The following is a 15,362-nucleotide window of genomic DNA, read 5'->3' as shown; positions in this document are numbered from 1 at the left end:
CCGCGTAAAAAAACCGCGTTAATTCAAAAATCCGCGTAAAAAAACACGGTTTTTTTTTTAAATCCGCGTAAAGTAGTCCAGCAAGAAGGGCTTTAGAAAAAAGCCCGAGACACTCTAGAAACAGTGTTTAATACAGTATTTAATTGTCCTTTTTGACGGTCATTCCGGATCTTTCGGTGGGCGGAGAGAATTTTTTGGACTAAGTCTTTTACTAGATAAACACTTAAACGTTTCTGGTTCCAAAACCACGTTAATTCGGAAATTCGTGAAAATTTTTTTGAATTAGCGCGGTATCGCGTAAAAAAAAATCGCGTTAATTCAAAAATCCGCGTAAAAAAAACCGCGTTAATTCAAAAATCCGCGTAAAAAAACCGCGTTAATTCAAAAAACCGCGTAAAAAAAAACCTCGTAAAAAACCGCGTATAAAAAAACCGCGTAAAAAAAACCTGACTGTATTCTAATTCAAAATTAAATCTTCAATTATTCTTTTGTTGTCCTTATAAGGACAATTGTTCAATTTATCATAGGATGTAGTGTTTATCTTACATCTCTGTGTTACCTTGATAGTGAGGACTAAGGCGCACGGTCAACACAATGAGAAAGGTGTTTTCACATTGAAAACTAGACACGGCTTTACTGGAGGAAGTGTTGGCAAATGCATCTACCGCTAATACCACCGCTATCATACGAAAGCGCGTCGTTTCATGTGGGGAATATCAACAACGAAAAATGACGCGCGTCTAAGCATAACCCGAACTGTTTCGCCGTGCTGCTCCCATTTACCTTTACATCGGCCTCAGGGAAGTACCGGCTGCATCTGCATGTACCGCTGAGGCTGTCACTATACTGCTATTGGTACCAAAAGCTATTAACTCTTCAAATAAGTGTTTTATTTGTTCTCAAAAGAACAATTGTTCAATTCAAAATCGGATTTACGCAATCGCATCTCTGTAATATTACCGACAATAATATTTTTCTGAACAAAATGATACAACTTTCCCATTAGGCCTCTGCCGTAATAGACGCGAAAAGCGACACGAACCGATTCGCTCGGCTGTAGGTTAATGTACAGCCATCAGTAGAGCTGTACATTAACCTACGGCCGAGCGAATCGGTTCGCGCCGCTTTTCGCGTCTACTATGGCATAGGCATTAGAGAAAGTTGCTGGCTGATGTATTCACTTCATGCAAGCCTGCTGCTGATGCTTCCCGCTACCACACTGAAACAGCATTTTAGTGAAGGGAGTGTCGTTGCATCAGCTGACCCTGCTACTATCGATGCTGATATACCCGCTGCAACAGCTACGCTATGCATAGCCATGCCACAGTTGTGGCCGCTATACGCTGGCCCAACTGCTGAGCAACTGCAACGCTATCCGTAGCCATGCCACAGTTGTGGCCGCCATTGGTATCCGCTGTACCTGCATCTGCTGGCCCAGCTGCTATCGATGGTGAGATCCGCTGAAACTGCTACGCTTATCCGCAGCCATGCCACAGTTGTGGCCGCTATCCGCTATCGATGGTACCCACTGCTCGCTCCCGCTGCTGCTAAGGGAGGACTGCTGTCGTCGCTGTTCAGAACTATTATGAGCGGCTTCGACTAAAACAGGCTCTTATATAGGGATGAAAATAGGAATGAATTATTTTTCGTACGTGGTGGAATGATATAACTTGAAAAATATGTGTGACTTCATTCCGGCTCTGAGCGATCATTTGATAAACTCCACCTCTTTTTTCAGTTTCTAAAGTTTTTCCTCAGTTTCGTAGCACGGATGCACAAAAATGATTTCTTGTCGAGCCGGACCGATAGCACTCTCATTGAAGCAACAAAATAACATGTTTTGTGTCGTGTTGTGCAGCTTGGTTGAAGAAAATGTTCCCGTCCCCGTGTCGCATGTAAGCAGATTATTGCGTTCAGTAGACAGTAGATAGTGTATCTAGCGAATAAACGCCGATGGTGCTCTCACACACGCAACGGTTTTAACCCGTATCTTATTGCGGTTTGTAACATCAAGCGATTTCGTTTGCTCGCTGTTGCGTGTTGCATCATGTTGCAACTTGGCAGCTGGGAGACGACGAAATTCTGTTTATGCTGATTGATTGAATCGACTTCATATTAGCTCTGCATAGTCGAACTAACTGCTTTTGTGAATGCGTACTAACAGGGCAGTTATTTATTCAATGTCGGTTATGCTGATCGCAGCCTTTGCGCTGACCCTACAGTGGGGGGTTTACTAAATAAAGTGAAAATTAGACAACTACAACAGAATTTGATTGCATCCCGCACAGAATGTCTGCTTGTGTTGATGCCAGAAAATTATTAACCTTCAATTTTTCTTTATTTGCCTTGAAAAAAGCATGTTGCGGTTCAAAATCGGTTGCTAATTACAACCTTTGAGCTGCCCTAACATTTAGGGAATTAAGATACACGGACAACATGCACTGTGGAAGCTATTTCACATTCAGTAAATTAGACGGGTGCGACAAATTTGAATTGCAAGGATGCAACACAGAATGCTTGCTTGCGTTGACAAAAATTATTAACTTTCAATGACTTGTTCATTTGCCTTAAAAAAGGCATTTTGATTTCCGAAATTGGATTTCCTGATGGCAATTATCATGCTGCCCCAACACGGGGGGAATAATGGCTGTCTGGCGACACACGCTGAGAAAAACCGCGCTGCTCCTGAGACGTGGTGACCAACCACGGGGCTAGTGCTGCTGCTAAGGAAGGACGACTGCTGTTGTCGCTGTCTAGAACTATTATGAGCGGCTCCGGCTGAAACAGGCTCTTATATAGGCCAAATAGCATGTTTTCAATTGCAAGGTATATGATCCTGTCGACCGTGCTTGGGAAGCAAGCATATAACGACCAATCAGAGGTCGAATTTTTCGTTTTGACAAGGCTTGACTATTTTCAATAGTACAATAGTGTGAATAATAAAATTACAATTATCTTATTTTGGGAAAAATCTTAGAATATTTTCCAATCTATTGCTGCAAGAACGAAGGAAATCCATCGAATACTAACCGATTTATTAGCATTTGAAATTGGACATATTTCTCACTTTTTTCGGTTTTAGATTTTCATTTCACATCCCTATGTAGCCGAACTTCCTGAGAGAAGTATTCTACTTCAAAACAAAACGCTGACAAGTGTCCAAAAAGACATGCAGTTTAACGGCTATCTGGACAGTGCCAAGTGCCAACTTTGGTTTCCGTCGTTCGTGGTTTGGCTTTATAGCTCTTGCTACGCCTGACCGTCACATGTGTTGTGCAGGATCAGCAAACAATATTAGTGTCATCTGGTGGCAAAGTGATAAACCGACCGAAGGATTTAATGAGACGATTAGTTTCGTAGTTTGCTTTTGTGTTCTTTGCTATTTTCAGTTGGCTTATTATATTTTCATAAGATTTATGTATGCTATTAGCTATAACGTTCGGAGAAAAAAATCGTGAAATATTCGGATCAGTAGATTCTTCCTTGCCCCTTAAACGGAAGAAATCTTTCTCAATTTACCCACTAACGATCACTTTTCCTTCCTTTCACCGAACAGACAAATGCTCAAAAAGCACGAACCAGTCTACCAGGCGATCTGGGCCAACAACACGGACTTTGACGAGGTGCTTATCTCTCCGGTGATGCTGCAGGATCACATGCCGGACAAGGTGCTGGCGGCACTGAACAAGGTAAGAAGATTGACAGAACCGGCGGAGCAGACGCTTGCGACGACAACCTCGGACGCCACGGGCAGCGAGGCTGCCGACCCCAAAGCGGACACAGACTCCGTTCCCGCCGTGACGCTGCCCCCGTCGGCGTCACCGTCGTCGCGAATGCCGCTGTGCTGTTTGGCTTGATGTTATCTCTCTCTTTATTGTAGTTTAGTTGTTTTATACCTAGATGTTATGCTTTCCATTATTGATGTAGTAACATTCTTTTAAAGTGTGCCGTTTATGCTAGATTGTAGCATTGAGGTAGTTAATCATATGTTTGTGTTTTATCTTTGATTAAAATAAGATTTTTATTTCGTGACCATTGATGTTTTGCGTTTTGATGGACTAAACGAAATCGACTTATGACAACAGGTCTCGAGCCTACCCTGCAAATAACAAATTCAGGTTGTGTTCGCTTATTTCACAACTGATGGGGAGACCGGAAACAGCAAAACCGCAAGTTATCCTCGGTTACTCGAATTTTAGCGAAGGGATGTTAAAAAATTTAGATTAAGTTAAAACCTTTTCCCTTCCGGCAGACCCAGGATGTCTGCCTGAATGTTGAGCCCAGCTTCCGGCATCGTGTTTTGGTCGGCTTGTTTTTTTTTGTTTTTGCCGCAGCGGTTTGAAGTCCGGCACGGTTGTGGACGAAACTCCCAGCTTGTTTTTTGCGTTGGTGACAGTTGATTTTGTCTTGCTTAATGATTTCCGCTTATTCGGCGTGCGAACTGACGAGCTAATGTTAAAATCAACAGAGAAAACCTCCTCATTTGGAAAATAATTGTGAAAAATCGCTCAATCTCGTGAAAAGGAAGGTTGAAAAGAAACACTGCGATATTAAAATACATGATCATTGAAATACGCATGGTTTATTTATTCGTTCATTTAAAGATCATTTCAAAATGCGTGATAAAACAAGTTTTCAAAAGCCGGTAAGAACTGCTTCATTTCAAAAATCGGGGATACATTTTTGTTCCTATTAGTAAATCAACGTCGTGAAAACCGGCGCTATGTGATGCAAAAAAAGCTGCCAAAAAAGTCTCACGATTTCGGAATTCACGGTGACAAAGTTCTTGTGAGAGAGGTACATCCTTGTGGAAACCCCAATCTTCGAAAAACTGTGGTACATAATAAATTGTTCAAAATCTTTTTGAAAGATAAACAAATTCAGGAAAGTATGTCGAGACAAATTCGTTATTTCAGATTTCGTATGGTAATTCGTAGAAATTGCCGTTTATTATTCATGTTTGACGGTGAATGACCAGTTTCAAAAACACTCGTGTTGCTAAAAATATTATCTTAAAACAAATACGTTATCAGAAAGTCATATCGTCGGCTTCGTGCAACACTGGAACAACTCGAAATTTCGCATTTTTGGGTTTTTGATGGCGAACGATGCGAAACATAGTTAAGTTTCATGCAACGAAACATCGTTCCGAAATTCCCAAAAAAATCCAGAGTTATGGGTAGAAGTGCCTTTGCTGCACAAATCGAAATTTCTTCATAAAGTTAGTAAAAATAAGGTTTTACCTTGGACAACGTGTTCATAATATGTGCATAATAGACCTAAAAGTGTTAAATGAGGATTGATAATCTTAAACTTAAAAGTTATTTTGAAAATCGAAAAATAAATTTTCGACGCAAATTTTTAAACGCGTTTTTCTCGAAACTATGACTTTTGAGTTGTGCCAATGTTGCACGTAACCGACGATATCGTCAAAAATGTCACTTAACGTTGACTCCATTATTGACAAAATTTTGAAAAATATAAAAATGAAAAAATATGACAGCCAAAAGTATGATGTATAAATGTTAAGAAAGGCACAAATAAAATGTAAAGAATTACAATAATGCGAAAACAGTAGAAAAGAAGATAAGGGTAATTTCATACGAAGTGACCACGAAAAAGCACAAACTTGGACACGATCATCGCAGATTTTACTCAAAGTTGGGAGAATTATTCATCTACTGTCTCTTTGGAAAAATCCCAATTTTGGTGTCGATTGGAATACCCCCCGCTCTGTGGGACCCCCCTGTTTATTGCAAAGTCACGCATTTTTTGTTCAAAATCTCTTTTTTCTTTTTCCTACAATTGGTCGGCGTGCGACCAGACCGAACCAAGCGCCAAAAACATTATTCCGAGTAATCTGTGATCAAAGTTTTACCACTTCGTATGTTTCCTGCAAGCTGCTGCAGGGAAATTTTGTTGTAATACCATTATAAATTGTTCTAATGCTTTCTTTTCTTCATGAAAGATAGATTATCAGTTTTAACATCACCTGGTGTTAAAAACTCATTTTTTTCAAAAAGGGCGCTTGGTTCGGTCTGGTCGCACGCCGACCAATTCATAGACGTAAGATGTCCGAAAAATACTGATAGATGATTTTTGAAGAAAATAAACTAAGGAATCCAGAAAAAAATATAAGTTTTGACCGGAAGTGTTGCAGATAAATTATTTTTGTATTTTAAAACTAAATTTACATTTTTCGGCAAATGCAGCCATTTCTTTTTTAAATTTGATAATTTCATCGTGTTCCTTGGAAAATTTTACATAAGAAACAACTATTATCCCGAGGTAATATGAGCCAATCTCGAGATATAGCATTTTTACGAAAATAGTTCTGAATTTCGTAATTCCATTCTCAAGAGAAAAATGGTAAAATCTTGAAACATAAATGATAACAAATATACCGAAAGGGGTAGTAAAGGTAAAATTTCAAAACCAAAATTAAAAACGAAATACAACGATACACCGTGCCCCAGTGCTGAGTCGAGAAAATTTCCAGCTCGAAAAGATCCTCGACCTGATCGGGAATCGAACCCGATATCACAACCGTGTGGGAGAGCTAGCCGACCGACATCGCTAACCACAGAACCACGGGGACCACGGGGTGTTGAACACACATGAATAACAAAAAAAAAGGTGAGAAAGATAGAAAAAGGTGAGAAAGGTGAGAAAGATAGAAAAAACGAAAACAGAAAGATAGAAAAAAAGCTAAGGTACAAAACCAAAAAAAAGAAATTGCCAACGAAAAAATAAATAACGACAATAATAAAGGAGATAGACATAAAAAACAAAAAAAAAAACAGACCGTATAAAAAAATCAATTAACGTCAACAATACTACAAAACGTCAAAAATGAGTCAGACTTTTTAAAAAATCGGATGATGTGTCAAAAAGTGTCAAAGACCGATGAAAATTACCAGAAATATAAAAAATTCTAAACTAAATGAAAAATCATTTGTCAAACCAATAAAAACTGGAAATAAGGCATAGAAATGTTATAAAAAGGGCATATAAAAAATATACAGAAAAAACAACGAGAACACTATGAAAAAAATAAAATAAGAAACCCAAATAAATATTTGAAGAACCAAGAAATAACAAAGAAAAATGAATGACCAAAAACAAATAAAAATGACAAAAATGATACCAGAATAACGAAAAAGACATGATATAAACAAAATTCGAATAACGTCAAAAATATTACCAAATGAAAAAAATAGTCAGACATTTAAAAAAAAAGATAGATATGCAAGACAAAAAGCATCTTATATCGATTAAGTTTACCAAGAATGTGAAAAAACAACAACTAAATAAAAAAACCTTGATATACATATGCTAAAAGTATCGTATAGGAAGGTAGAGAAAGGCACAACGCGATAAAGGGAAATATGGTGAGAAACAGACTTGGCATTTCTCTGCACCAGGTGTACCCATCGACTCGCACGAGGAGCAGACTACTCGATTCGCGCGAAGAGACTTTTTTCGCACGCCGTGAACACGCATTAGTTCGGAGGTGCGCGTGTGTTATTTTTCGAGTACACGGCGGGTGCACCGTGTAAATGAATGAAACCAAATGAGAAAACTAATAATCTACGCTTTGTCTACTTTATATTGAAAAAAAAGTTCAGTTACACATGTTGAGTAGTTGATTTCCGTGCCATAATGACTAGAAAACAGAAGTATTACAGAGATTTTACGCTGCAAAAAATGCCCCCGGACCATTATTTTATCTTTACGGACAGTCTCAGTTCTATTCAGGCTCTTCGTCGTTGAAAACGATGAAGCACTCTCCGTACACGAACAGGAACATCAGAATGTTTTATCCGAAAAATCTTTTCAGATTACCTTAGTGTGGATCCCTTTTCATTGATGTTATTGCCTACAAGAAGCTTTTGCAATTTTCTTGTCAGAGTACGCCTTTAAACTGGCACCAGCTCGTTACTTTTGGATACCCATGTTCCAGTTTGTGGTATCCTGGACCAAGGAAACAAAAATTGTGCCATACAAACCCATTGTTTGTTAGCCATCTCATGGCGATCACAAGACCAAACATTTTTGAATAAGTTCCCTCCAATATTCAACCAAGAAAGACTAGTCTTCTGACCAGGAAGAGATGGCTGAAAAGTCACGGGTTAGAAGTCACAACTTCACAATCTGATTCCGCCTGACGGTACTTAAAAAGCAACGGAATGCTCATCAAACAACAAATCTAACCGCGCGATAATTAAAAAGAACATGCTAGTTTTATTTTCAGGTTTAGTTCTATTCGTTTAGCCTTAATAAGACATCCTAGAAATAGGATTTATCTGGTTTCTGTAGGTATTAGTAAAAAGAAATTTAAAAAAAAATTGTTTGAAATAAGTAGCAATTAGGAATATTCACTATTATTCTAGTGGATGAGCATCTAACAACGTGGACCATACGTGCTTATTCCTCCGTTACTCTCACTATATTTTTATTCATACCGCCAAGTTGTCACACTGACCTGAGAAACTAAGAAAAGGACATCTTGAACAACATAAAAGATGTGAAGAACTGGCAAAGAGAAGCTGCGATCGTTTGCAAAAGGCTGTGAAAAGCTGAAAAACTAGAGTGGCTAATTAAAGTTCAGTACCCATTTTTCATATATACTTTTATCGTCATACATCAATTGCATTTGCGACCAACATGTTATGTCCAATTCGCTTTGGTCAGAAAATCTCTGGAATCATTTTGCTACTGTCGGCTCGTCAGGCAGTAAAAATGCTTAGAATATTCATTAGAATGCTGGGAAAAATTACCTTGGCTTTAAAAATCAATCGCACTAGCCATGGCAATTATATGACGGACGCCGCGTGCCATCGCTCGGCTTTGCGAAGCAAAACTTTGGTTTTAAGTGTAAAACTTCGGCTTTCTCTTTTGCTGAAGTGTAAACGGTTCGTTTTTCCCGTGCAGAATGCATAGGAGTGAGCAGTTGCTTGTCAGGTGCAGCGTAAATGAATCTCGCGCGCGGAGTCCTTTGATTCCCGCGTAGTGCAAGTGAAAAATACACTTTGCTCTTCGGTCGCCCGGAGGAGTAAACAAAGTCTGGTGAGAAACCAAAAAAAAAATAAAGTCGAGGAATCAGGAAAGAGCAGGAAAGCAGCATAAAAATGACAAATATTACATCAAATTGACAAAAATTATACAATATGATAAAAATTACAAAAAGGTGTAAGAAATAAAAATTAAAATTCAAAACATTACACAATGACATTTTCATGACATTTTGAAATATCGATAGATATATCAAAAAGTGCCAATGACCGATAAACATTATCCAAAACCATAAAATATTTGTAAAACAGGTACCAACTGAAAGTATGGCGTAGAAATGTTAAGAAAAGAACACATAAAAAGATACAAAAAATGAAAACACCAAATAAGGAAAAAATGACTAAAATAACAAAGAAAAACAGACATGATAAATATAAAAGAAAAAGAGTAAGAAACCAAAAAATCATATAAAAAAATTCGAATAACGTCAAAAATATCACAAAACGCAAAAAAGTCAGACATTTAAAAAATCGGTAGATATGTCAACAAGCGTCAAATAGCGTGAAAATTACCAAAAATCTAAAAAGCAGAAACAGGAAATAAATTAAAAATATTCATACATACTAAAATTATGCCATAGAAATGTTAAGAAAGGCACACGAAAAAAAAACAAATAAAAGATGAAAAAGGTAAAAAACCGAAAAAAGATAAAAGAAAATAAAGTAGTCAAAAAATCGAGAAACATCAAAAATAAAAATAAATAATGACAAAAAAGACAAAAATAATAAATGGTGAATTGTGTAGAAGTGGGTAAATGTGTAAAAATAAAGTCAAAATTATCCCAAACGTCAAACAGTCAAACATTTAAGTAAACGGTTCAAATGGAAAAAAGGTTATAACAAATCACAAGAAAAATATATCGTATGCTGACAGAAAAGGAAGGCTTTTTGAGTTTCCGGGCATCTGTCCTCCATGTTAGAAGGGGCTCAAAATGGCGTCTGTACTCCAGGTTAGGGTAAAGGCCTAGAGTTAAAGTTTGGCCGACTGAAATTCCGTCGATCCGGCAGTCATTCTAGAACTAGCAACATTGCAAAAAATAAAAGTTTATACATGATTACTCGTATTTTCAGTTTCATAGTTTTTTGTTTCAATTTGTTTTGCTATATATACACGCAAAACTTTTCCTTATTCCTTATAACTTATTAAATTGCCTTTTAGGTAACAAACCTATTACTTAAAAGGCAATAAAATTCTTCCCCAGTCAAGTAACAACACATACTGTCATATATTTAGCACGTGTTACGGAAGTACGACTATCTAATAATGGTCGTTTCAACCACATGCAAGATTTTTTTCTGTCAAAAACTGCTCCCTTTTCATCTCAAGTAAAAAGAAATCACACACCGTCGCATATGTTGCACATGTTACAAGTTTCTTTAATCTCCAATTCATCCGGTGAGCGTGTATTAGTTCGCTCGTTGTATGCATACGGAGTAGAGGAAGAATATGACAAGAGCTGCCAAGCAGCATTTTCCCCGTCATAGAGTATGCAAACGTTGATGATTTCAAAGACTTGAAACGCGTCTTTAAATGACATCACGATCCGTAAACTGCGTTAGAGAAAAACAAAAACATTCGCTTTCTTGTAAGCTATCCAAAACACATACTCATTGGTTCATGGAAACTCATTTGCACCTGTTTGAAAAGACAAAACTCGTGCCCATCCAGAACAAAATTCGCAACTTCGGCAACACTGTTCAGACAGTATAACATATTTTCATGTCAAGTAAACACTGGGGGACGAAACGAAAGTGTTTCTAATTAGACATGATGATGATGGTCCCACCTCATACCCCTACATCGGTTTGAGCTGGTCGATTTATCTAAGTAAGATATTATATAGAGTCATACAATGTAACCAGTTGACAAACGAATAACGGACTGGTTATTAATACAGACATAGTAACCCTTCAAAAGAATACCAATAATTTGAAAATAAATAAAACATAAACGATTTTTCAATAACATTGATCCAAGGCTCATCCAGAACGTTCCCAACCCGAAAATTATCTGGACTTGGTTAGGAATTGAACCTAACATTTAGGAGTGTTAACTAATCAGAATTGGTTCTGGATAACGATCCAGAACTACGAGAGAGATCCTATGACACTATAATTCCCGATAACGAGCTCTACAGTCCACAGGCAAACCCAAGCCTTTTCAGTTTTTTTCTCCGATCCCTCCAATCACAAAAATCCATCATCATCAATGAACATAATAACTTGATGTACCCAATAAATTAGAAAAAAAGTTTAAATTTTACAATCTTCGTCATTAATTTACAAAAAAATCTATATAATCTGTCTACAAGACAGACTTTATGTGTGAAATACAAAGCCTTTTAAACTCCGCCATTGTTGCTGAACGTTTTACTTGTCTTGGCATCGAATTGAAAAAGTTTATTCCTTTGTACAACAAAGAGTTCTGTGATCTTCCGAATAAAAAATGTGGTGTTCTAGCATCATCCGCGTTTCTAGTGTTGTACCTATAAAAATCACTTCTTCTATCAATTCGATCACACAAATAGCGAGGCAGCATATTATTCAAAATCTTATATAGAAACACCATTGTCAAAAAATATACTCTTTGCTTCACAGAAAGCCATTTCAATGCGTCCAGCATAAAACTCGAGGAAGTGTATCTATTACATCTTAATATTAATCGCATTACTTTATTTTGTAAGCGCTATTATGGATGAACAAAAATCTATATGTGGTGAAATGATTGACTTATAAAGACTAATTTTACTACTAACAGTCAATTCATTTTCCAAACGGCACAAAATACCGTATTTTTTCGCCATTTTCTTGATGACATTATCTATGTGAGACTTGAAAGTTAATTTGTCATCAATAATAACTCCAAGATACTTTAATTCATTTACGCGATCAATCGTCTCACCATCAATTACAATGTTTACGTCTGGTCTGGAGTTGGCAAAAGAAATAATCAAGTACTGTGTTTTACTAATATTCAATTTAAGCTGTTTAAACTTTAACCAATTCGCCAGATAATGTTAATCTTGATTCAAAAGTGTAACAATACCGTTTGGATTTTTCACTGCAATGAACAGAACAGTGTCATCGGCAAATAAATTTATATCGCAAAACCGTAAAACTCGCTTCATGTCATTATTATAAATTATGAACAAAATGGGCCCCAAAACACTTCCTTGCGGTATTAGCAATGGAATCCAATTCAAAATCATTAAAACGAGTCTTCTGAGTTCTAGCACACAAATAGCTTTCAAACCATTTATATGCTGTCCCTACGATACCAAAGCGCTCCAATGTTTGCAACAATTCGGGTTATTCGCGTTGAAAGAGATTTTGAAGGCTGTTCGCACCTACGTGAACTCTCATATGCAATTGTCAAAATGTGCGTGATGACAAAAGCAAAAATATTTCCTTCCTTCTTTTTCGCATGCAAAAACCAAACAAATATATGCAACACCGTCAACGCGAATAAGGGCCTAGAAATTGTTTCAAAAGCGCGTTTCAGATCCAAAAATACAGCAAGAATAGTTTCTTTAGCCTCGATTTTTTCTTTCCATTTTGCTAACACCAGATTCAATGCAGACTCACAAAAGTGCCCCTCTCGATAACCTGATTGCTCTGGAATTAGCAAATCATTACGATTTAAATAATCCATCAGCTGGCCTTTTACAACAAGTTCTAATATTTTCTCTAATGTGTGCAACATGTTAATGGGACGGAACTCTTCGGCTTTATCCGTCCCAGTAATCTTGGGGATAGGAACCACAAGTGATTCCTTCCAAACTTTAGGCACGTGCCCTGTTTGCAGTGATTCATTAATAAGGTCCAGCAGATCGTGTCCAATGACATGAAAGCAATCTTGTATTACTTTTGCGTTGACATTGTCGATACCAGCCGATCTCTCCAAAGAAAAACAAATATCTTTCAACTCTGCAAAAGTAATAGGATGAAAACCATCAAAGCTACAGTTATTATTGATCGGCTGTATTATCTCGTCCGGCTCATTGACCAAATCAATGCTATGATTTATCGATTGAACACTGTTAACGAAATAATTGTTAAATTTATTTACTATTACTCGCGGCGATTGTTCTTCTAAGCCATTAAAAGTTATGGATTGCGGGCTACAATCTTTACTTTTCATTAGTTTCTTCAAAATTATCCATAACTGTTTGCTGTTATTTTGATGTTGATCAATCTTCCGCTGTATATATTCACACCGAGCCTTTTTCAAGGCACGTGAATACATGTTACGCGCCGCGGTGTACCTATACCAATCATCGTTACTGTTACTTCTGTAAAACTGCTTGTACCTTTTATTTCTTTTTCGTTTTAAACGCAGAAGATCTAAAGTGTACCAGCTGTTTGCATTATGCAAGTTTACATGTTTTTCTAAAACTAAACTATTGGTACATTCTTTCAGCGTGTTGGTAAGAACAGCTGTTTGGTAAGAACAGACATATGAGATTGACGGGTGAGATTCTCATTATGTGTGGATGAAGGGGACAAAAATGAATTTGATCGTTGCAACAATACAAATGCAGCGAGTGAAGTCTTGCTAACACACGCATTGCGGTGCTTGGCTGTATGTTCTCCTGCAGAAACACATACAAGCCTGTGCCCGTCATAATTTTTGTTACTTTTCGGTTATTACTATTTGTGTATAATGCGCAGTCATAAGATACAATAAGTAATAAAAAAATGCCCTAAAGTAATAAAATGTTCCCCGTTTGCGTTGGGTGTAGTAATGAAAAAATGAAGTGCTGTCTTCTATTTCGAGCAAATCGAACAACAGGAACTTTTAAAAACATGAGCTTTTTTCGGTTCCCCACCAATGAAAATTATCGCCGAAAATTTTTAGAATTTAATGTTTTTTTTTGTTACAATCGAGTTCCATCTTTACACTCAAAATATTTTTCACGTTATGATTACCGGAAAAGTTATGTGAATATTTTCCACTGTCATTTTCACGTAGAGTTTACGTGATTGTCATTTGAGTTCATGATGATCTGGTGAGATGATTTATCTTGTGAATATTATTCAGTAGACATATGCGTGTCATGTGATTTTCACGTAGAATTTAACTACCGGCAAAGTGAAAAGCATTTGATTAACGGATAGCTTCTACGTTTTATAAAACGTATTTATTTCGATTGTGGTTTCCCAAATTCTTAAGAGAGAAATTAGATTTCAGAATTTTTTGAAATATGTTGCTAGATAAATCGCACGGGCATGCAAAATTTCCAGTTCGAAAATGAATAAGTACAGGAAATTTCACGTAACAATAACGTGAAAAATATTTTGAGTGTAGAGTTTTCGCATTTTACTGTTGCTAAATCACAATACTTCCCATCTACTAAGACAACCTCGACATGTCGAACATTCTTATGTTCGGTTTGAAACGAGTTTTGAGTTCGATTAGAATTTTTCAGTGACAGTCGTCCAAACTTCAACTCTAGGGCTTTAGGTTAGGGGCGGCCGATCACCGTCCTCGTACCAACGTGGCAGGACGACCCTCTGGCGAGACAGGGGTTGTGGCGCATGCGTTACAACCCGCCACCGCAGAACACTTACAAGTGATGAACGAGGAACAAAGAAATTCGGGCTGGAGCAAACCGCACAGACCCCCGCGACAAAAACGTACGAACGGTTGGAAACTCTGGATTTTGCAGGGAACACACGAAAGTATTGAAATCCTGCATATTCGAGGTCATAGGACTGCAGGAGGTGTGATGGAAGAGCTCAATAGTACGTACGTTCCGGGATGGTCATGCGTTGAGCAGGTATTAGACGAAGCAAATATTTGCTATTTTTCAATACAGATTTAATTTTGTGCAAATAAAAATCGTACTAAAAATAGCAAATATTCGCTTCGTCTAATACCTGCTTTAGAGCTGCGGCAACCAGCGTTGCAAATCGAGCGAGAAGCAAAACCTTCCTCCTTCTTTCTGCTTGAGAACGAGACATATGCTACGCTTCTTAAGTCTTTTACACACACGCTTTCGAGATACTCTTCCTTCTCCATGCATTCCCCTGAGTAGTAGCAAGCACGCATCGACACGAAAAAACTCTTTTGTATTGCTACTCAGCGACAACAAAAGAGTACGCGAGTTCCTGCTAGCGAGTAGGAGTACTCGATTAAAAATGCTTGACTAGGAGGAGTGCTTAAAAACCTGTGCTCGAAAACGAAAATGTTTTCTTCATCTACCCGGTTTTGCTTCGTGCACCGACAGCCGAACGTGGAGGAACAATCTGTAAAGTACCGCATACTGGAACGTGTAGGGTATCGGA

General features: G+C 37.6%; 1 protein-coding gene across 9 annotated transcripts in view; it reads left to right on the top strand.

The window, feature by feature from the left end:
- The window catches only part of LOC129725208 (diacylglycerol lipase-alpha), a 152,533-nt gene that overhangs the window by 128,692 nt on the left and 8,479 nt on the right, over window positions 1-15,362 (top strand). For all 9 annotated transcript variants that reach the window (XM_055681397.1, XM_055681316.1, XM_055681229.1 and 6 more), the window contains one exon: window positions 3,557-3,689. In XM_055681397.1, coding sequence (XP_055537372.1) covers window positions 3,557-3,689 — 133 coding nt within the window. The remainder of the gene's footprint in view (window positions 1-3,556; window positions 3,690-15,362) is intronic.

The sequence above is a fragment of the Wyeomyia smithii genome, chromosome 1 (assembly GCF_029784165.1).
Source record: "Wyeomyia smithii strain HCP4-BCI-WySm-NY-G18 chromosome 1, ASM2978416v1, whole genome shotgun sequence".
NCBI lineage: Eukaryota > Metazoa > Arthropoda > Insecta > Diptera > Culicidae > Wyeomyia > Wyeomyia smithii.
The sequence above is the reverse complement of the archived record's forward strand: the minus strand, read 5'-3'. Positions and strand labels throughout refer to the sequence as shown.